General features: G+C 43.7%; 2 protein-coding genes and 1 non-coding gene across 7 annotated transcripts in view; 1 reads left to right on the top strand and 2 right to left on the bottom strand.

The window, feature by feature from the left end:
- Window positions 1-203: 203 nt before the first annotated feature.
- LOC121766687 (ABC transporter G family member 7-like) overlaps window positions 204-22,482 on the bottom strand; it is a 28,698-nt gene continuing 6,419 nt past the window's right edge. The window contains 7 exon segments of the mRNA XM_042162955.1: window positions 204-696; window positions 819-903; window positions 1,012-1,169; window positions 1,171-1,225; window positions 1,518-1,738; window positions 2,532-2,663; window positions 3,230-3,503. Coding sequence (XP_042018889.1) covers window positions 487-696; window positions 819-903; window positions 1,012-1,169; window positions 1,171-1,225; window positions 1,518-1,738; window positions 2,532-2,663; window positions 3,230-3,503 — 1,135 coding nt within the window. The 3' untranslated portion in view covers window positions 204-486.
- On the bottom strand, window positions 12,146-21,016 carry LOC121768798. Of its 5 annotated transcripts, none has more exons than XR_006043418.1 (3): window positions 20,724-21,016; window positions 13,908-19,790; window positions 12,146-13,687 (listed from the first exon to the last, which is right to left on the bottom strand). XR_006043418.1 is itself a non-coding variant. In XM_042165351.1 (3 exons), the coding sequence occupies exons 2-3, from the start codon at window positions 19,782-19,784 to the stop codon at window positions 14,304-14,306; spliced, it is 4,740 nt and encodes a 1,579-aa protein (XP_042021285.1). In that variant the 5' UTR covers window positions 19,785-19,790; window positions 20,724-21,015; the 3' UTR covers window positions 12,146-14,303. The 5 variants fall into 5 exon arrangements, 3 of the variants coding, with proteins under 3 accessions (XP_042021285.1, XP_042021286.1, XP_042021284.1); XR_006043417.1 differs by having other exon boundaries at window positions 12,146-13,770; XM_042165351.1 differs by having other exon boundaries at window positions 12,146-16,394; window positions 17,136-19,790; window positions 20,724-21,015.
- Window positions 19,066-19,172, top strand: LOC121769635. Its single transcript, XR_006043655.1, has one exon. It is a non-coding gene; the product is annotated as a small nucleolar RNA R71 (small nucleolar RNA).

The following is a 22,482-nucleotide window of genomic DNA, read 5'->3' on the forward strand; positions in this document are numbered from 1 at the left end:
ATGGAGTAGGTACTAAATGTTGTTCAAACAAATTCGATGGCTGATTGCTGAATTTAATTGATAGAGGAAAAATATCCTGGAATAAAGACCTCCGAAAGTATAAAAATTCACGTCAATATAGATAGAGAAAATGTTTGGGTGAGAATTACCAATAGAAACGGAAAAAAAATATACTCCTATATTTTACCAATATTTCTAATACTTCAAAATCAAGGCTTGACATGGCAGATGTACTAGTACTCAAGCTTTGATGAGCTTCTGAGTACAAAATATACCATGCATTTTCACTATCATTATCTTCTAAAATAGAGCTACCTTCTTTATTTTGCAGCCATCGCTTAGGAATCTGTTGCATATATCACATAAAGATGATCGCAGTCGAAGTAATTACAAACCGTCTATGCCGAATAGATTAAGTGGCTCAGAGGTAGGCGATGGAAGTGGCTGGTCGGGTTTACCTTGGTCGTCCGGAAGGGGGGGTTCGGGTTATGGTTCCTCAGTTTCACTTTCAAGAGGCTCAGCAGGCTTTGGTGGTGTTTGTAATTGATCGCGAGGAGGCGGCTCAAGTTGTTGGTATTTGGGTTTATTTTTCTCCAGCATAAGGTAAGTGGTGTAATACCAAAAGAGTAGTATTCTACTTTGAGAGACCACTGTGTCTCTGATCCTACTGCCTCCAAAGGAAAGTCGATCAAGTGCCTGCAGAAGACGGAAATTCCAGATTGATTGAACAGGTAATGGTAGAAACAAACATAACATCAAGTATTTTTTTTCATCAGCATAAGGCAAGAATAGAGTGTTAATTAGAATGCATCACTCACTTGGTCGCCAGTCTGAATGTCAAAGGAGTTCTGATGATCAAACTGAAGCCCGCTGAATTCATTAATGCAAAGCCCTTGAAATGCCCTGAACATAAAATAACCACGCTTAAATATAGTTATCATTATTCAGGAATGGCGTAGTTAACCTCAAGCAAATACTATAAAGTAAGGTGTAAATCACGAATGAAGCTACCATCTGATGAGAGAAACACGAGGAATCCAGCGGAAGATGATTGGTGTGTTCCCTGCATTGACGTAGTAGCCTCCAAATACAATGAATAAAGTCATAAAAGATGGTCCTACTGCCAGAGCTGCTTCAGTGGTCGGAACCATAGCACCAACAGTTAGGCCACATCGCAGATGCAGCAAAGGATTCAGTGGTTACTATTCCACAGAACTTCCCAAATCTAGAGAACAACATTTTTTAGCACAAGGCTTGCCCAGAAACGAATAGAAAATGCTTGAATTCAGAAATTTTTCTATAACTTCACTTGATGTGCATAATGATGCTTGTAAAAATTTCCAATGTGGGTATGCAATATCTAAGGGTACATCATATTCGGCAACTATTCTACTTCTAGTGAAAAGGTCCTGAGATAGAAGTGTTGGATCAGGATGTACAGAAATCTTTAATTGACACATACCATTATCCTAAAGATGAGTAACTACCAACTGAGGGTATCAGTAAAAATAACTCACCTTGACAATGTAGGATGAAGACGGGTCATGGGGTATAAAACGGTACCAAAGAGCAGCGGGAATGCTGCTCCAACAGGGATCTCAGCTAATAATTTTGACAGTAAATATGGCCCTAACAAATAGGACCCTTTCGCTCTTTCTCTATCGACAATCACACGTTCCTTAGGAAATACGCCGACTGTCTTTGATAGTGCAGCCATTGCAGTGTTTATAGCCGCAACCTGAATAAGACATCCCAAGAAGTACAGGTATGACATTAAGGTTTATTGCGTAGGTGTTTAGTATGGCCAAACATCTGAAGTACTAGTAATTTACTCAGAATTAAATGGATCCTGGTTGGAAATCTATGTCAAACGAGTATTCTAGAATATAAAATGACATTCTACTACTGGTTCATTAAAAAACATCAACAAAATATATATGTTGTGCAAGGATAAAATTGCACATACATGTAAGACCACTGCTAAACCCAACCACACACGATTTCTGTTAAAACTCTAAGCAAACTATGAATGCGAACAAAGCTGTCAACTACTGCTTAACATGATCAAACTGGCGAAGAAACAGATTCTGCGGTTCAAATATCAAGACCTGGTCAGTGCCGTGGTATATATAAAACTTATTTTAGCCAAATAACTAGTACAGGGCCAGAATTCTAACCAAAGCTATATATGGCCAGTGCAAATATACGAAGGCCAAACTTCAGATGAGTTCTCATATTTTTTTGTGGTGCGGTATCAAAAGAAGTATGACAAGTTGATACATTAGCAAATGATAAGAATTAATGAAAAAATGAACATTTAGCGATACCAAAGCAGAACAAAGGCAGTTTGGACTATCCATCATAAGATAATATCACTAACAAGAGTACTTAATGCATGCATGTGCCTACTTGTGTGTGGAAATAAAGATCAAGCAAGCAAGCGGGACACGGAATTAATCCAATCTTTCAGTCTTTCTGCAACATATCTGTAAGACAGCACTGGCAGTAAAGAAGTCAAAGCCTTAACACACCTGAAGCAATCCCATTCTATCTTGTATCGATGTCTGTGACCTTCCCATTCTCCAAAAGACAGAACCAAATATGATAGCTGATGCTATTGACATCCTTGATCGAACTTTATTTGTTGGGCCATCACGAGAAGCCTAGATATCCATAAAAATTGACCAAACATACAAGAGACAGATAAACATCTTCAAGTATGAATTTGATGTTTTAACAAAATGCTGCAAATAACAAATAAGAACTAAAACTAGGCAGATATATAACGCCCATAATATCCAAATTTTGGAAGTGGCCCGAGTCCACATGACTAGGATAATACTATAATGCATGGGTAATGATGAAACCAACAAACATTCACCACCTTGAACAAACAAGATTGTCTCACTAGAAAATACAGATAACATAGAGTAAATATACAAAGTTTGTTGGCCAGCACATTCCTGTTTATTGGTGCTCACTTGGCAACCTTATCACATTAATGTAGTCAAAACATAGAAATTGATTTCTACATTGTCATATTAGGGAACTGATATGCCTTATTCATGTCATTCCACTTAGCAAAAAGATGAAAGTCAGCTTCTTATTGCCATCATGGCAACTCATCTGCACAAATATGAATACAACTCTTTGTATAAGAGGATATGTAAACCTATTTATGTAATACTCATTTACTAAGTTTAATGACAGATTATTTGTGTTTATTTACCTGCATCCATGCACGTCTGAGGAGCAAACGGAATTGCCTCCACCAACCACCTTTACCTTTTGTAATAGCTTTCTTCCTCAAGATTGTGGTGCCCTTAAGATCTAGCTCTGTAAGTGAAATTCCATATAGAGTTGATGGAATCTGCTCAGAAAATGACTCAATAAGACCATCTATTCTTTTCTGAGAAGTGTCAACACTCTCAGCAGAACTGTAGTCTACTGAAATGAGATCAGCCAAAAATTCAGCCGGATTGACATGATCAGGGCAGATGAACCTGTCATTTACTTACACGGTCAACTGATAACTTCACAATAAGAATAGCTTCTTGTTATATCTATAAGATTTGAACTAGATGCAATTTCACATGAGCCCAACTCAACAAATCTCATTTTAGCGACATAATTCTGAAAAATAGCCAAATAATGATACTTCCATTTTATTTTACCACGATAAATGAAATTAAATACAAAATAACTTTTCTGTAAGTATAATTATATGATAACTATTGAGATTCATTCTCCTCCTTAATGCATTCTATATGAATGGCGAGATAACAAGTTAGTTTTCATTGCCATTTCTAAATAATGGTGTATACAAAGCCTCAGCAGCATAATTTGACCAAGTCTCAGGTATTAACCATGTTCACAAGTCTGCTCAACAAGGAGCATCAAACCGACCACCATCTCTATTAATGTTCTGTGCAAAGTTCAAAACACACGATCGAGTGTTTAAAGTATAAATTGGTTCCTTAGCTTGGAACTGATGTAAAACCAGGGTTTTTTCTTTAGCCAGGAATGCATTTTATATATGAAGACAAGGTTCGAGGATATTATGAAATTAATATTACATATGCAATATCAAGAATCACACGTTATTGGAAGTAGATGATTCATCAAATTATGCCTGTGTATATGCAATATCAAGAATCATACGTTATTGGAAGTAGACGATTCAGCAAATCATGCCTGTGTGCATAGATAATTGTGTTTTAAAAAAAAAATTTAACGCTCAAAATGCTCTTAGGATGAGTTGAGATTTTCACTACAACAGTAGAACTTGAAAGAACAAAATAGATGTAAGTCCTCTGATGGTTTGGCGAATTTTTGATGGTGATGAATGCAGGAAAATGCAGATCACGACATAGAGATTTACGTGGTTCGATTTACTGAGGTAAATCTACGTCCACGGGAAGAAAAGAGGGCAGAGTTGTATTGCTTGATCTGTTTTCTACAGCTTACAATACAGACTTGCTATTTGATATTTGATCTCTAGAGAACTTTTTCCTATCTGATCTAAGTTCTATTTATACATTGAACTAAGATCGTGGCTTGCATCACCACTAACTAGGTCGTGGCTTACATCATCACTAATTAGGTCGTGGCTTACATCATCACTAATTAGATCGTGTAGTGGATGTCGTGGAGGTCATGAGATCTTGCATGGGTCCACCACTGAATAGATCGTGTAGTGGAGGTCGTGGAGGTTCTGCATGAGTCCACTATCTCCCAGTTCGGTCGAATACTGAGACCGAACTGCTGAACTATTGCCGAGCAGCTTTTGCCGATCTGAGAGTAGAGCTTGATTGGTCAGCTTTTACCGAGCTGTAGGCTGGGGCCGAACTCTTTGGTAATGCCGAACTGATTGGTCGGCTTTTACCGAGCTGTAGGCTAGGGCCGAACTCTTTGGTAATGCTGAACTGATACTCTTCCTTGGTCTTTGGGCTGATGGGCCATCACTGCTATTGGGCTTGTTTAGTCCGTACCCCATCACTACCCCCCCCGAAAAGCGAAGTGAATCACTTCGGCGAAGCGAGTCACTTCGGCATTTTGATAAAGGTACGGGGGAGGCTGACGTCAGGGGACGTGCCTTGCGCGTGACTGCATTAAATGCGACAGTAAAATCTGGCCGTTGAATCCTGAAAAGGTGGGATTCGAAACGGTGCGATGATTTTGAAATTTTCTCCGAATCTGATAAATATGTCCCTTCCTCATCATTTGAATACTTTTGCTATAGCTTCTTCTGCACTCTATCTTCTTCGCGTAAAAATTTTCTTCCGCTTTCAAGAATTTTTTCAGAACTTCTTCAGACTTTCGAAGAGTAAGAACTATGTCTTCTTCTTCTTCTTCTGAGTCAGGTAGCGGTAGGAAAAGGGGTAAGGGGTCTTCTAGCCGGAAAGAATCTGGGGAGAAGACCGTAGAGTATTTTCACAGCGTCTTGAGTAAGGATACTGTGATATCCATATACGAAAAATATCTTCTTCCCAGGGGGAAGGCGGTGGTTCCCGACGACGATCATAGGGCTAACGAGCCGCCGGAGGGTTATGCCACCGTTTACGAAGCCTGCTTAGAATGCGGGCTTCGTTTCCCTCTTCCCCCACCTTTTGTAGAGCTTCTTGATTTCTTTCAACTCCCTTTAGGTCAGGTGACTCCGAATTCTTGGAGGCACTTATCGGCCTTTGCTGCCGAACTGCGTAGGCTAGATAAGGATCTGTCTCTGAGGGCAATCCTTAATTTTTTCCAGTTTAAGAGGAAGGGATCTTGGTTTTACTTGATCCCTTTACAGCCTTTTAGGGCCTTCTGCAAAACCAAATGGCCGAAATGGCAAAACCGCTTCTTTTTTTATAATAGGACAGCGGCTCCGGGCTTTCCCTGGAGAGGGCCGAAGTCCGTGATTCCTCATCCTCGGTTAGAACCGTTGGCCGAGCTCGAGGGCGAGCTCAATAAGATTCCTATGATTAGGAAACAGTACTCGGAAACTGAGCTCGTCAAGGGCGACCTCGTGTTCAATATCTCGTCTTCGGACGAAGAAACTGAGGGTGAGGATTTCTTTTTTATGCTTTACTGCTTTAGCGGCGAAAACTAACCTTGTTTCCTTGCTTTTCGGCAGTGAACATGCTAAATAAGCTCAGTCGCCAATCCTCTGAGTCCAAGGAGCCGGAGAGGCCGAAAACCACCAGCTCGGCGTCTGATGCCGAGAAGAATCCGAAGAGGCAGAAGACCTCTTCGGATCCAAAGAAACTGGAGTCGACTTCGGCAAGTAGGAAGGGGAAGACCCAGAAGCCCCCGAGAGCGCCAGAGAAAGACGTGGTCTTGGCGCCTCCTTCGGAACATATCTGTGAGCCCTTTTTATGGCCCACGGACTTCGCCGAGGTGAATTCTCTTCTTGATTTTCTGGCCTTGCTTTTTTCCTGTATTTTTTGTTGCCCCTCTGTTGACTTTTTGCTTTTTCCATTTTCATAGGAACGATATGCTCTCCAAGCTCGTCACCGTCGAACTCTCCAAAGCGTCCAACGACTATGCTGAGATGCAGAGGAAGTTGGCGGCTGCTTGTCACCGGGCCGAGCAGGCTGAGGCAAACTTTGAGAAAGCCAGAGCTGCTAGGATTTCGGCCCAGGATGAAGCTCAATTTGCCAAAAACCAGCTCGTCATCCAGCGAGAGCAGACGAAACGGAGGGATGCTGCCGCCGTGGTTGCCCAAGGAGAGGCTCTCCGTGCTTTCGCGGAGAAACTCTTTCTGAGCAACCAATTTTCGGCCTTTGTCGGTGATCTGCTGAAATTGATGACCGATAAAGCCGAGCAGGGTCCCGAAGTCATCCTGCCGCTGTACGGCCGAGAGATAGCAGCTCGGCTTCAGAGTCTGCCGGTGCTTGAGGAGCTTGCTTCGTCCTCGGTCCTGCTTTCTGCAGACCAAGTTCGTAGTTGCCGAGCTGACCGCGATGAGAACATGGAGGCTATCTTTGCCTCCATAGGGTCAGTTTCACCCGCTCCAATTTTCCATGGAGAGGATGAGACCGAGCAGCATGAGCGGCAGACCGGCGATGAGCAGGCCGAGCAGGAGGCGCAGCAGATCGGCTACGGTGGCGCCGAGCAGGCTGGGGAGAGCAGGGAGGCCGAGGCTGAAGCTGAAGCAGACAAGGAGAAGGAAGCTGAACCTCACCGAGAAGGCGGAGACGAAGCTGGCGGAGTATGATTTCGTCTCCCTTCTCTTAGTTTAGTTTCTTCCTTCTTGTAAAACGGCATTGAAGCCCTTGTGTAGAAAAAATTTTTTCTTATGAATGAAAAAATTCTTCTTTCTGCTCTTGTGTCTTCGTATAGCCTTTCGTACTCTCTTTTACTCCTGTTGTGGTTTACTACCTGCTCCGTAATCTGAAATGCCGAACTGACATAGCTGCTCTATATTCTGAACTCTTAAGGAGCTGGAGGTACTTCACTGGAAGCGGCTGTACTCTTCGGCTTTAGACGAAGCTGAGAAAAGAGCCATAGCTGACCAGGTGAAGAATGACGAACTCTTGGCTCGTTCAGTGAAGCTGGAGGCCGACAATAAGGACTTAGAGTCCGAAAAGAAAGATCTGGAGGCCGAGCTGAATACCGCCGTCGCTGAGAGGACTGCGTATGAGGATTTCATCTGCAGGCGCGGGGGAATGACCATCTCTGAAGTTCAGGAACGAGTTGACGAACTGTGGGAGGAATATCATGTACTCCGGAGGAACAATGCGCTGGAGAGCTCGGCTTGCCAACAAGTCGTGAAATCATTGCGGCGCTGGGCTTTTCGGTACGACATCATTCTTTCCCGGCGTCCCTCAATCGAGAGATTCCTTAGGCATTTCCCGTCAACAGATGGTCACACTCCAGCTCAAACCCCTGATTCACTTGCTCAAAACCTTACTCCAAGTCAGCAACGAACTCAGGAACAGCCGGAAACGTCAAGACGAGAACGGACTCAGGAGCAACCGGAAACGTCAAGACAAGGACGGACTGAAGTTCGTAGAGGAGCTGTGATTATGAGTGAGCAAGATCAACAAATGCTTCGTGAAGAGACTCTTCGCCGCCGAGGTGCTAGAGCTTCCCGGGCTCAGGGAAGAGGCGGTAGGTCGATTAGAGCATCTCGTCGACCTGCTTATTCTTCAGCTGCCGAGAACGCCCGAACTCGGCTTCACGAGGATTTTGTGAATAGATGGCTCAACTTTAGCAACCAGGGACAGTAGAATAGTCCTTTGTAATAGCGTAACGCCTTCTCGTAGGGCAGCGGAGTTGTATGCCGAACAAGTTTTAATAAATGAAATCTTCATTTCGCTTCTATCACTGCGTATTTACAGCTCAGCGAAAAAATTTCATCGTGCTCGTCCTCGGTCTTATGAAGTAAACTTCTTTAACCGGACTCGTCCTCGGTCTTATGAAGTAAGCTTCTTTGACCGGACTCGTCTTTGGTCTTATGAAGTAAACTTCTTTGACCGGACTTAGTCCTCGGTCTTATGAAATAAACTTCTTTGACCGGACTCGTCTTTGGTCTTATGAAGTAAACTTCTTTGACCGGACTAAGCTTGTGTCCTAATTTGGCGAGTTTTATCGCTTGGATCGGACTTTCCCTTGTCCTAATTCGGCGAGTTTTATCGCGTGGATCGGACTTTCCCTTTGTTGCAGTTCGTTTCAGACGAACTGCTTGTTTCTTAAGCCGAATTGTGGTCTTGTATCCTCCTTAGAAGCTTGGACTCACAATCGTTGGCTTATTGTTGCAGTTCGTTTCAGACGAACTGCTTGTTTTTTAAGCTGAATTGTGGTCTTGTATCCTCCTTAGAAGCTTGGACTCACAATCGTTGGCTTATTGTTGCAGTTCGTTTCAGACGAACTGCTTGTTTTTTAAGCTGAATTGTGGTCTTGTATCCTCCTTAGAAGCTTGGACTCACAATCGTTGGCTTATATATGTTCTAAAAAGGGGATCAGCCTTTGAAGAACAAGATACCTCAGTAACATTTGTAAGAGACGACACGCACATAGACAGACACAACGCATATAGACAAACAAAACGCAAGTAAAAAACAAAGAAAGCACATACCCCTAGGACCGAACTAGACACAAGACTGACTGACCGGACTGTCTCTTACAAATGGAACTTCTTGAGGTTGGAAACGTACCATGTTCGGGGTGCTTGTTCTCCTGACATGTGAGTCAATTTATAAGACCCTTTGCCGAGGACTTCTGGCACCCGATATGGACCTTCCCATGTGGGTTCGAGTTTGCCCAGCTTTTCTGCTCGGCTTACTTCGTTGTTTCTCAAGACGAGATCTCCCACTTGAAATTGCAGCTTTTTCACCCTTTGGTTATAATACCGGGCTACTTGCTCCTTGTACTTGGCTGCTTTTATGCAGGCCAATTCTCTTCTTTCTTCGGCCAGATCTAGTTCGGCTCTCAGTCCGTCCTCATTCAGTTCTGCTGAGAAATTAAGAGTTCGGGGACTGGGTATGCCGATCTCAACCGGAATCACGGCTTCGGTGCCTGACTCGTGCTAATTTAGTATTCAAAAGCGTCACCCGCAAGTGTACGAGTTAAGTAGCACGTGGTAAGCTAAATTATCGATCCACGGAGACTAAAAGCCGGTTTGAATACTATGATGTAACTTTGAACACTATCTAGACTAATAAAATGGGTTTTTGGTTTTCTTAACTAAGATCAAAGAACAAATAAGCTAGTAAGACAATTAACTAAGAAAAACAAACAAACAAAGATAGGTTTTCACACAAATTGGGAAAGTATAGGGAAATGGATCCGTTAGAATGGATCAAGGATTTCATCTATGGGTCATGCTCATCTATTGGGCCTCAAATGCGGTTAGGAAAGTCGGGATAATCGGTTAGACCCCCTCTCGGGTGCATCTAACACGTGGGTCAATCTCTAGTGTAGGAGTCTCGTCCATACAATTCGAGATTGACTCCAAAGCACAACGGACCCAAGCCCTCTCTCTAGCTTATGCATCTCTCGATTACATATAATGCACGGAGTTGTTGATTACACATCTATCCTAATCTTGTATTTCTCAATAACATCAATTAGGTACAAGATTTATCTAATTGGTAGCTAAGCAATTAGATATTAAAAGACCAAGGTTCAACAAAACCAACAAAAGAGATAGATACGCATTCAACCATAGATTCAATCCATACAATCCATTCAAACTTCACCAAATCCCTACTAAAAGCTTAGCTACTCATTGTCAAAGCTAACATAAAAGCAAAAACAAGGAAAACAAAGCTACACATAATAGAAATGATACTAGAACTCCCTATGGTGGAATTGATGGTGGGGGGTCTCCTTCCTCCAATCTCTTGGAAATGGGAAGCTCCTTGACTTCAAATCCTCTCAAAACCTTACTTTCTTGCTAAGATTCGTGGTGTGGGAGTTAGGGTTTGGAAATGAGTGAGAACCCTTTTATATCCGGAGTAAGAAAGAGGCAAAGTTGGCAACAGCGACAAATCGCCCGGTCGGGCGATCTGTAAGTCGGAATATGCCCGGTCGGGCGATCTGGGTAAATCGCGATGAGGCTTCAAACCCCCGGTCGGGCGTTTTGTTGGATGAAAAACGCCCGGTCGGGCGAACTTTCTGTTTTCTTCGCCCGACCGGGCGTTTTTTATATGAAATTCGCCCGGTCGGGCGAACATTCTGTGGTCAGCCCGTTCGCTCCGTTTTGCCCGTTTTAGACCTGTTCTTGCATCAAAACTCCGACAAACTTGTTAACTCTAAAAAATAGCTGAAAAGTGGGTGAAACATATACTTTATACCTCAAAAGATTCAACAACATGTGTTAATCACCCATCTAAACATCCTAAACTATGAGTTTGTCAACTCCCCCAAACTTAAACATTTGTTAGTCCTCGAACAAGAAGAAAGAAACAAGACATACAAACTCATGCAAGGATGTGGAGTGTCATCATTGCCTCAATAGAAATAAAATACGACAAGTATCAATGGCCTCGGATGCATGTAAAGTATTATGAAATATAGCTTCAAGTTACTATCATGTACTCAACCTTGCCAATTTGCCCTCTCAAGGAGAAAATGCAATGTGCATTTTAGAAATTTCACTCACTCTCAAAGTATATAAACTCTTGACATAACTCTCAAATCATCAAAACATGCATAGTTTACCATAGGCTTGCTCGAAATTTACACTCTCCTCTACTATGGTGTGATTAAAGATATAAGGTCCGAAAGGTCTTTTCAAAAGGTTGTAATGTAGGCTCTTTGGATAGGTGAGGCAATTTTCGGCTAAAGTGACTTTAATTCCCAATATCTTGCTCAACTTCACCAACTTTCTTCCCCAATCTAGCTAGTTCTAGGCTTCCCTAGACTCTTCTCATCTACCAACATTCCACTTTTGTTCTTCACCTCTTTTTCAACCTTCACACACCCTTTCCAATAAATGCCAATTATTAACTATTTCTCACTTTCAATTTTCTTTTCTTTTCTCTCTCTTTTTTTTTTCTATTTCTTTTCTTTCTTTTTCTCCATGCTTTGCATGGTAACATCACTATTCTTTCTTTCTTTTTCTTTTGTTTTTCTACCTCAATAAGCTTCTATTTCATTTGCTAATTCCCCCTTTCAAACTTTCATTTCCTTTTGATTTTTCAAAAATAGAACACAAGAAATCCAACCCCATGGTTTGTCAAAGGAAAGGTTATTGGCTCAAAGTGGGCTAACAAAGATTATTAACATGATAACGGGTAAAAGTAGAATTTGGCTAACAAGGATGGCCTAACGTCCTCCCTTATCTCTATGATCACTATGTAGACTCAAAGAAATCGCGAGCAAGTTCTAGAAACATACGACATGTTTGAGATAAATCACACATTTAGGAACAATATAGGCTCAATTCTCACAAGGTCATTTTGGCAAAAGACAAGGCACCATGTAATTCACTTTAGGCAATTTGAAATGAAAAATCACATGTTCTTCAGCCATATCAACAAGGTTTTCGAAAGTTTTTGCACAAAATCATCATTGGCAACTCCTCCATCATGTCTCACACTCGTTCAAATTTCAATTTTTCTCAACCCTACTATCATCCTAGCCAAGGGAGATAATTCAACACAAAAGGAAACAAGAAAAACAAACCTAAAAAGAAAAACAAAGACACAAACACAAGTGGAACAAGGAAACAAAACCACATAAGTTTACATGCCCACATATCATCATCAAATATCATCAAAAGAATAGGGGTACAGGCCGGGGTATCATCATCAAATAAAGAGGGAGAGAGGTAAAAGAGGGAATCCACTAGACACCCCCCAAACTTATTCCAAGCAAAGCTAGGATAAGTTTGAAAGAGAGTGGATCTCCCATGGACCTTCACTGCGGAGGAGGAGGCGGATGCTGCCACTGGCCACGGAATTCATCGAATCGGGCACTGATGTTGGCCCATTGTGCATTGTTGAAATCAGTGAATTGGGTCCAGTTGGTTTCGAACTGGTCCCATCGCGCTTCATTCTGGACCCAATATTCCTGCTGACGCAACTCCATCCGTGTCAACCTCTCATTGATCGAGCCGTAGTCCTCCTCTTGTCGCTCTTGTCGGCTTCGTGTCCTCTGCGTGCTTGTCCCGGCTTCATCTCCCCCTTGGTAGGTCGGTTGATCCTCACCTTCCTCCTCATTTTCTTCTTCATTCTGCTCGTTCCCCATCTCGATCTCGGGAAAGCCCATGTGGGGCGCTTCATCAACACTCGAGCTCGGGCTCACATCCCTAAATTGCAAGTTCCGCGGATTCACCGCCGTGACTTGTTCGTGGACCGCAGCCTTCATCTTCCAGTTTTCCTTGTGGAAAGGACCGTTCACATAGGTGTTGACGGTGTCCGGGAGGGGGTAATGATCTGCTGCCCTCTGTATCAAATATATCTGCCCTCGTTGGTCCACTCCGACCAGCCTTGTTCTTCTCAGAAAGCCGAAGTCCATCAAGTTGTCACCAATGTCGGCGACCAAGCCCCTCGTCGACACTCCCAGATGGAGTGCAATAGCTGACACAACCGCACCGACACAGAGTGTGCCGGTTTTCTTCTTCGAAGCCCTCTCAAGATGTTTGATCATGAAGTGGCCCAAATTCAAGGGAGCCTCCTTGTGCAAAATAGTCCATAACAGGAAGAGCTCGTCTCTCTGCACACTCCCATGCTCATGACGAGCGAAGGGGTAACATACACACGCCTTCTGGAGTAAGCGCAAGGCTGGGTTCCTAATGAGAGAACCCTTTGCCCTGTTGGCGGCGAAGTTGTCATCAACGGTAGTGATGGCCTTCCAGAAGTCATTCGCATTGTGACTGAAGTTAAACGGCTCTCTATACACCTCCCCTGAAAATCCAAAGATCTCCTTGAATTGTGCCATCGTCACTGTGTACTCAGCATTCCTCATACGAAACTTGATGGCAACTATCTCCCTCCTGTTCATGATTACCTCAAGGGTAGACAAGAACTCCAGTGTAAGCCTCTGATAGGAGGGGTTCCTCTGTGCCATGAAGAGCCCATTTAGTTGCCCCTCTTCACATAGCTCATTGAAGCACTGCTCAATGCCCAACCGTCGGATTGTGATAGGGCATGGATATCTAGCTACCCGGTAGGGTAGTTGTGAGAGTTCGGCCCATTTCTTCTTCTCTTCGGCATTCAAATTAACTCCAGAGTGGTTGGGCGCCATCGTTCACTACCTTTCGGGCTTAGAGTGATAGAAAACGGATTTCTCTCCTTTTTGCTTGTTCTTGAGTAAATCAACCGATTAATCGGTTCAACCCTTGAATTAGATGGATTGGGAGGATGGTATGTGTGTGAAATCAGTGTAAGTGGAAGATTTGAAGGTGGAGGGGCGAGAGAGAGTAGAGAGGAACGAGAGAGAAATGGGGGTAGGGTTTTGAAAGTGTAAAAACTGACCTGGTTTGCGTCTTTAAATCGCGCGAAGAAATCGCCCGGTCGGGCGATTTGCACTTTGAAAATCGCCCGGTCGGGCGAACTTTCTGGACAATCCCGATTTCATCAAACGCCCGGTCGGGCGATTTGCACTTTGCAAAACGCCCGGTCGGGCGAACTTTCTGGATTCCAAGTCCATTTCGCCATTTCGCCATTTCGCCATTTCTCCAGTTTTTTTGTCCGCTTTTCACCCATCAAAGCCTATCTCCTGTTCCACTTAAAACACACAAAACACACCAAAAACAAGAACAAAATAAAAACACACCAAAAACACAAAAGCTATAAATTTTACCTACTAGGGGTTGCCTCCCCCATAGCGCAATTGTTTAACGTCATTTGCCCGACGCTTTGCAAGCTCCACTACTCAATCAAGGCAACCACAAAGACCTCGTCTTGTTGCTCCTTGGTAAAGAACCTCTTGAGATTTTGACCATTTGCCTTGAACGTGCTTCCATCGGGTCCTTTGAGCTCCATTGTGCCATTGCTCATGACCTCCTTGATAGTGAAGGGTCCCGACCACTTAGATTTTAGCTTGCCCGGAAAGAGTCTCAACTTGTGGTTGAAAAGCAACACGGCATCCCCCTTGTGGAATTCACGCCTCTCAATCATCTTGTCGTGATACGTTTTCATTCTCTCCTTGTAGATTGAGGAATTAGCATAAGCTTCATTCCTAAATTCATCAAGTAAATTGAGGTGAAGCTTCCTTTCCTTGCCGGCCTTGGTGAAGTCCATGTTCATTTGCCTCACCGCCCAATATGATGAGTGCTTCAATTCAACCGGGAGATGGCATGATTTCCCAAAGACCAATTGATAAGGTGACATCCCGATTGGCGTCTTGTAAGCCGTCCTATACGCCCATAGAGCATCGTCAAGCTTGAGAGCCCAATCTCTACGGTTAGCATTGACACTCTTTTGCAATATTTGTTTGATCTCTCTATTGGCCAACTCGGTTTGACCATTAGCTTGTGGATGATAAGGAGTTGTCACCCGATGCTTCACTCCATGCCTTGCTAAGACCGCCTCTAGCCACCTATTGCGAAAATGAGACCCTCCATCACTTATGATAGCCCGAGGTGCGCCGAATCGCGTGAATATGTTCTTTTGAACGAATTTAATCACCACCTTTGAATCATTAGTTTGGGTAGGAATGGCTTCCACCCACCTTGATACATAGTCAACGGCTAGTAGAATGTATTGGAACCCACTAGATGGAGGAAAGGGCCCCATGAAGTCAATGCCCCACACATCAAACAACTCGACTTCAACAATTGTCGTCAATGGCATCTCCTTCTTCTTAGAAACACCCCCCATTCTCTGGCACTCGTTGCATCTTCTCACGTAGTCCTGGCAGTCTTTGGTGATGGTTGGCCAAAATAGACCACTTTGGAGCACTTTCATAGCAGTCCGGTTAGCTCCAAAATGCCCCCCACTAGGTGCGGTGTGGCAATGCATAATAACGGACTCCCACTCCTCTTGAGGGACACATCTTCTAATCACCATGTCGGCACATCTTCTAAAAAGACAAGGCTCGTCCCAAAAATAGAACTTCACGTCGTGGAAGAACTTCTTCTTTTGATAGTCCTCAAGTCCTTCGGGAATCACCTTAGCAACAAGATAGTTCACAATATTGGCATACCATGCCACTTGACCCTTGGCCACATAAAACAAATGCTCATCCGGGAATTCTTCATTGATGACCAACTTCAATTTTTCCTCTTCACTAGCATGCTCCAATCTTGAAAGATGATCCGCCACCACATTCTCACACCCTTTTCTATCTCGGATCTCCAAATCAAATTCTTGAAGGAGCAAGATCCACCTTATAAGCCTTGGTTTTGCATCTTGCTTAACAAATAGATGGCGGATGGCGGCATGGTCAGTAAAGACAATAGTTTTGGCCCCAATAAGGTAAGGGCGGAACTTGTCAAAAGAGTAGACCACCGCAAGCATTTCCTTCTCGGTAGTGGTGTAGTTAGCTTGAGCCGAATCCAATGTCCTACTAGCATAATATATCACCCGGAATATCTTGTCTCTCTTTTGTCCCAAAGCCGAGCCTACCGCCACATCACTTGCATCACACATGATCTCGAAAGGTTGAGACCAATCGGGGGAGATCAAGATTGGGGCACTCACCAACGCCGCCTTGAGCTTCTCAAATGCCTGCGCACATTCAAGAGTGAAATCAAATTTTACATCTTTAGCTAGTAAATGGCAAAGGGGTCTAGCAATATGTGAAAAATCTTTGATGAAACGCCTATAGAACCCCGCATGGCCTAGGAAGCTCCTCACGGCCTTCTCACTACAAGGATGTGGCAATTGCTCAATGGCAACTATCTTGGCTCTATCCACTTCAAGTCCTCCGGCTGAAATTTTGTGTCCCAACACGATCCCATCACGGACCATAAAATGACATTTCTCCCAATTGAGTACTAGATTGGTCTCCTCACATCTCTGCAAAACTTTGGTTAGATTATCCAAGCAACTATCAAATGTCATACCAAAAACAGAGAAGTCATCCATGAAAACCTCCATAATATTCTCAACCATATCATGAAAAATGGACATCATACATCTCTGAAAAGTAGCCGGGGCATTACAAAGCCCAAAAGACATTCTCCTAAATGCATAGACACCATAAGGACACACAAAAGCCGTCTTATGTTGATCCTCGGGAGCTATCAAAATTTGGTTATATCCCGAATAACCATCGAGAAAACAATAATACTCATGTCCGGCTAACCTATCCAACATTTGATCAATAAATGGAAGGGGGAAGTGATCTTTCCTAGTGGCCAAATTTAAAGCGCGATAATCAATGCAAACTCTCCACCCGGACACCACTCTAGTAGCTATCAACTCATCATTTTTCCCTTTCACCACAGTGGTGCCCCCCTTTTTAGACACCACTTGAGTAGGACTCACCCACTCACTGTCGGATATAGCATATATCATACCGGCATCTAACCATTTCAACACTTCTTTTCTAACCACATCTTGCATAATAGGGTTTAGTCGCCTTTGGTTTTGTACCTTAGGCTTATACCCCTCGTCTAAATGAATTCTATGCATGCAAACGGTTGGGCTTATTCCCTTAATATCCGATATGGACCACCCAATGGCTCTCTTATGCTTCCTAAGAACTCTCAACAATTTATCCAACTCGAAACTAGAGAGAGAAGATGATACAATTACCGGAAAAGTGTCATTCCCTCCAAGAAAGGCATATCGCAAGTGTAGTGGAAGTGGCTTCAACTCAAGCTTCTTGTTTTCCCCATCTTTATTGCTATCTTCACTTCCACTCCTAAGAGGTAGAAATTGTGGACGAAGTGATCTAGGGATTTCTTTAGCCGAGTCCAAAGCACCTACAAATTCCAACAACTCGGGGTTAGCATCCAAAACATCAAAAGAATGAGAAGAATACATGGAATGAGAAATGCATCTCTCTAATTGATCATCCAAGTAAGAGGTCGGTGCCACTCCTCCAACACACTCATCCATCACGGTCACAACATTGCAATGTTGTAGGCTTCCTCCCGGTTCCGCATCATGCCTCTTTAAGGCCTCATATATCGAAAATGTCACGCTCTCATCATTGAGGCGAAGTGTAAGTTCCCCTTTTGAAACATCGATCATGGCCTTCCCGGTGGCAAGGAACGGTCTTCCCAAAATAAGAGGTACAATTCTATCCTCTTCCATGTCCAACACCACGAAGTCAACGGGGAATATGAACTCATTCACCCTCACCAATATATCTTCTGCTATGCCCGAGGGATATGCCACCGATCTATCCGCCATTTGCAAAGTAATGCTAGTCGATCTCAATTTACCAATATTCAACTTGTTGAAGAAGGACAATGGCATAAGATTAATGCTAGCCCCTAGATCGCACAAGGCATTCCCCACAAAGCAATTTCCAATAGTGCACTCAATAGTGAAGCTTCCCGGATCTTGCATTTTGGCCGGCAACTTCCTTTGAATAATTGCACTGCAACTCTCCGTCAAGTTGACCGTCTCATAGTGCCCCCATTTCCTTTTTTGTGATACCACATCCTTGAGGAACTTTGCATAACTTGGCATTTGTTGAAGTGCTTCAACAAGAGGGATGTTAATTTGAACTTTCCTAAAGATATCCAAAAATCTTGAAAATTGTTCATCCTTCTTTTTCTTTTGCATCATTTGAGGGAAAGGAAGTTTAACTTCCGTGGGCTTAGGAGGAACTATTGTCTCGGCTTGATCTTTTGGTGGGCTCTTCGTTGATGCCTCCACTTCTATTGTCTCTTCTTCTTCGGGTTGCACAATAGCTTCCTTTTCGGGCATAGGGGGGCTCTTATAGCTTGTTCCACTCCTCAAATTGATAGCCTTGCAATCCTTTGGGTTAGGAATGGTGTTGCTTGGGAATTGCCCCGGTTGATGAAGTTGGCCCACGGCTTGGGCAATTTGACTCATTTGATGCTCCAAAGCCCCCATTCTCGTGGTGACCTCCACTACCGCCGTCTCAACCTTATCAATTCTCTTAGTAGATTGTGTCATGATTCCATCGGTCTTCTCCATTAGAGCTTTTAGAAGCTCATGGGTGACATCATCACTTGAAGGTTTAGAATTGGTGGGCACATTAGCGGCCCCACTTGTCGACCCACTAGGTGTAGGGAAATGAGGTGGTGGAGGTGGTTGGATAGCATTGTTTGGATTGCCATAAGAAAGGTTTGGATGTGCATTGAAGGGTGAGCGATAGCCTTGGTAATTACCACCCCCATTGTTAGGGCGATAGTTGTAGAAGTTCCTTTGATTCCCTCCTTGATGCACATAATTGACATCTTCCACGGTATGTAAAGGCTCTCCCATAGGTGCCACTCCCAAACTAAGGCCATCCACCTTTTGATTCAACAACATCATTTGTTGGTTGAGAAGATTGAATGCATCCGAATCCACAACCGAAGCCACCGGCATTGAACTATCTCGGCCCGAGCTCCAACCCTTGCTAGTATAGGCAAGCCTTTGAAGCATCTTCTTGCACTCCTCGACCCCCTTGTCCAAGAATGAACCCCCCGAACCAAAGTCTAATTGACTCTTGATAAACTCCGAGCATCCATTGTAGAAGAGGCTCACTTGATGGCCCGGAGATAACCCATGGTTGGGGCATTTCTTTAGCAAGGCGTTGAATCTCTCCCAAGCCTCGAACATAGACTCTTGGCCCTTCATTTTAAAGTGGGAGATCTCTGCTTGGAGGTTGAGAGTGGAGCTTAGAGGGAAGAATCGATCCAAAAACTTTTGGGCTAAGTCGTCCCAACTTGTAACCGAGCCCGGCTCAAGGTTATCAAACCAATCTCTAGCATATCCCGACAATGAGAATGGAAATAGCCTAAGTTTGATTGTATCGTCGGGAACCCCATTAAGCTTAGTTGTATTGGCAATCTCTAAGAATTTAGATAAGTGCCTATTAGGATCCTCCGTGGGCCTTCCCGAGAAAACACGTTGCTCCACAAATTGAATCAATCCTGTCTTCAACTCAAAATTGTTGGCATTCACCCTTGTATCATAGGGTGGATGTGGGATATTGACGTTCCCAAATGCATCTCTAACCGGAGCCTCTCGCCTCCTTTCCTCCTCTCTTTCCCTTCTCATCTCCGCCATTTCTTGTTGTAGTTGGAGAATGATTTGGTCTTGATTTAATGGAGGTGGAGGTGGAGGGGGAATTCCCTCATTGTTCCCATGTGGATTTTCCATTGGCTCAACTTGATGTTGAGCTCTTGCTCTTCTCCTTCGTCCTCCTCTTCTTCTATTGGCGGCTTCTATCTCTAAATTAATCGGCTCAAGGGGTAAACGACTTGAGCGCGTGAGCATAAAAACCTACACAACACAAGAGAGGAAACAAAGTCAAAATAGAGCTAAACTAGAAAACTAAACTAGATAATTAAAGCAAGTAAAATGTCTAAACTAGTATTCTCTATCTTTTCACAATATCAAACACAAAAGCAAATATAGTCCCCGGCAACGGCGCCAAAAACTTGACTCGTGCTAATTTAGTATTCAAAAGCGTCACCCGCAAGTGTACGAGTTAAGTAGCACGTGGTAAGCTAAATTATCGATCCACGGAGACTAAAAGCCGGTTTGAATACTATGATGTAACTTTGAACACTATCTAGACTAATAAAATGGGTTTTTGGTTTTCTTAACTAAGATCAAAGAACAAATAAGCTAGTAAGACAATTAACTAAGAAAAACAAACAAACAAAGATAGGTTTTCACACAAATTGGGAAAGTATAGGGAAATGGATCCGTTAGAATGGATCAAGGATTTCATCTATGGGTCATGCTCATCTATTGGGCCTCAAATGCGGTTAGGAAAGTCGGGATAATCGGTTAGACCCCCTCTCGGGTGCATCTAACACGTGGGTCAATCTCTAGTGTAGGAGTCTCGTCCATACAATTCGAGATTGACTCCAAAGCACAACGGACCCAAGCCCTCTCTCTAGCTTATGCATCTCTCGATTACATATAATGCACGGAGTTGTTGATTACACATCTATCCTAATCTTGTATTTCTCAATAACATCAATTAGGTACAAGATTTATCTAATTGGTAGCTAAGCAATTAGATATTAAAAGACCAAGGTTCAACAAAACCAACAAAAGAGATAGATACGCATTCAACCATAGATTCAATCCATACAATCCATTCAAACTTCACCAAATCCCTACTAAAAGCTTAGCTACTCATTGTCAAAGCTAACATAAAAGCAAAAACAAGGAAAACAAAGCTACACATAATAGAAATGATACTAGAACTCCCTATGGTGGAATTGATGGTGGGGGGTCTCCTTCCTCCAATCTCTTGGAAATGGGAAGCTCCTTGACTTCAAATCCTCTCAAAACCTTACTTTCTTGCTAAGATTCGTGGTGTGGGAGTTAGGGTTTGGAAATGAGTGAGAACCCTTTTATATCCGGAGTAAGAAAGAGGCAAAGTTGGCAACAGCGACAAATCGCCCGGTCGGGCGATCTGTAAGTCGGAATATGCCCGGTCGGGCGATCTGGGTAAATCGCGATGAGGCTTCAAACGCCCGGTCGGGCGTTTTGTTGGATGAAAAACGCCCGGTCGGGCGAACTTTCTGTTTTCTTCGCCCGACCGGGCGTTTTTTATATGAAATTCGCCCGGTCGGGCGAACATTCTGTGGTCAGCCCGTTCGCTCCGTTTTGCCCGTTTTAGACCTGTTCTTGCATCAAAACTCCGACAAACTTGTTAACTCTAAAAAATAGCTGAAAAGTGGGTGAAACATATACTTTATACCTCAAAAGATTCAACAACATGTGTTAATCACCCATCTAAACATCCTAAACTATGAGTTTGTCAGTGCCGTACACCATCGAGTTCGGCTCCGATGTGACTTCGGTCATTTCGCCTGCCTTTGACTCCGGCAGCAGTGATTGCTATGCTTGATGGTGCCGATCTGATTGCTCGGCACTTTTAGGCGCAATCTGCAAACACTTGCTCTTTTTTGATCACCTCGGATGACCGCTATCCCTCCTTTAGTGGGGAAGGAGTTCGGCGAGGAAGCCTCTGATCGCCATGATCGGGCTTCTTTTTGTCTTCTCTAGATGAGCTGTCTAAAGACCGTTTTCGACGGTCTGCCTCATCGGCACGAGAAAACTGGTCCGCAATGTCCCACATCTCTTGAGCTGTTTGCGGACTGCATTCCACGAGCTTTCTGTAGAGAGCTCCGGGCAGGATTCCATTTTGGAATGCCGAAATGACAAGTAGATCATTGAGATCATCTACTTGTAGGCATTCCTTGTGGAATCTCGTCATAAAGTCGCTGATCTTTTCGTCGCGACCTTGACGTATAGAAAGCAGCTGAGCCGAAGTGATTCGGGCTTCCGCTTTCTGAAAGAACCTCCTGTGGAAAGCATCCATTAGATCTCGGTAAGATCTAATGCTGCCTTGGGGGAGGCTATCGAACCACCTTCTTGCGTTCCCGATAAGCAGCTCGGGAAACAGCTTGCACATATGGACCTCATTGAGACCTTGGTTTGCCATGTTATACTGATAGCGTCCCAGAAAGTCATGAGGATCCACTAACCCATCATAAGTCATCGACGGAGTTCGGTAGTTCTGTGGAAGGGGAGTTCGGGTGATATCGTCCGAGAACGGAGTCTTCAATGCTCCGTACATGGCGAACCCGACATCTCTTCGGTATGGAGGAGATGGAGATCTCCTGTGATTCCGGTACCGAGGAGGAACAGGAACATGTCGGGGTTGAGGATTCTTCTTCCTGGAAGGCACGGCACTACTGCGGTAGTGACTTTCATGTCTGGATGAGGAAGGAGAATCCACCGTTTTCGTCTTCGGTTCTTGGCTCTTTTGCAGGAAGGCTAAGAACTCATCCTGCTTCTCAGCCAAAAACAGCTTGACAGCCTCATTCAAATCAGGCTGCTGGGAAGACTCGGTGTGTGGACTGATGGTTTGGCGAATTTTTGATGGTGATGAATGCAGGAAAATGCAGATCACGACATAGAGATTTACGTGGTTCGATTTACTGAGGTA

The sequence above is a fragment of the Salvia splendens genome, chromosome 15, assembly GCF_004379255.2.
Source record: "Salvia splendens isolate huo1 chromosome 15, SspV2, whole genome shotgun sequence".
In the NCBI taxonomy this organism is placed as follows: Eukaryota; Viridiplantae; Streptophyta; class Magnoliopsida; order Lamiales; family Lamiaceae; genus Salvia; species Salvia splendens.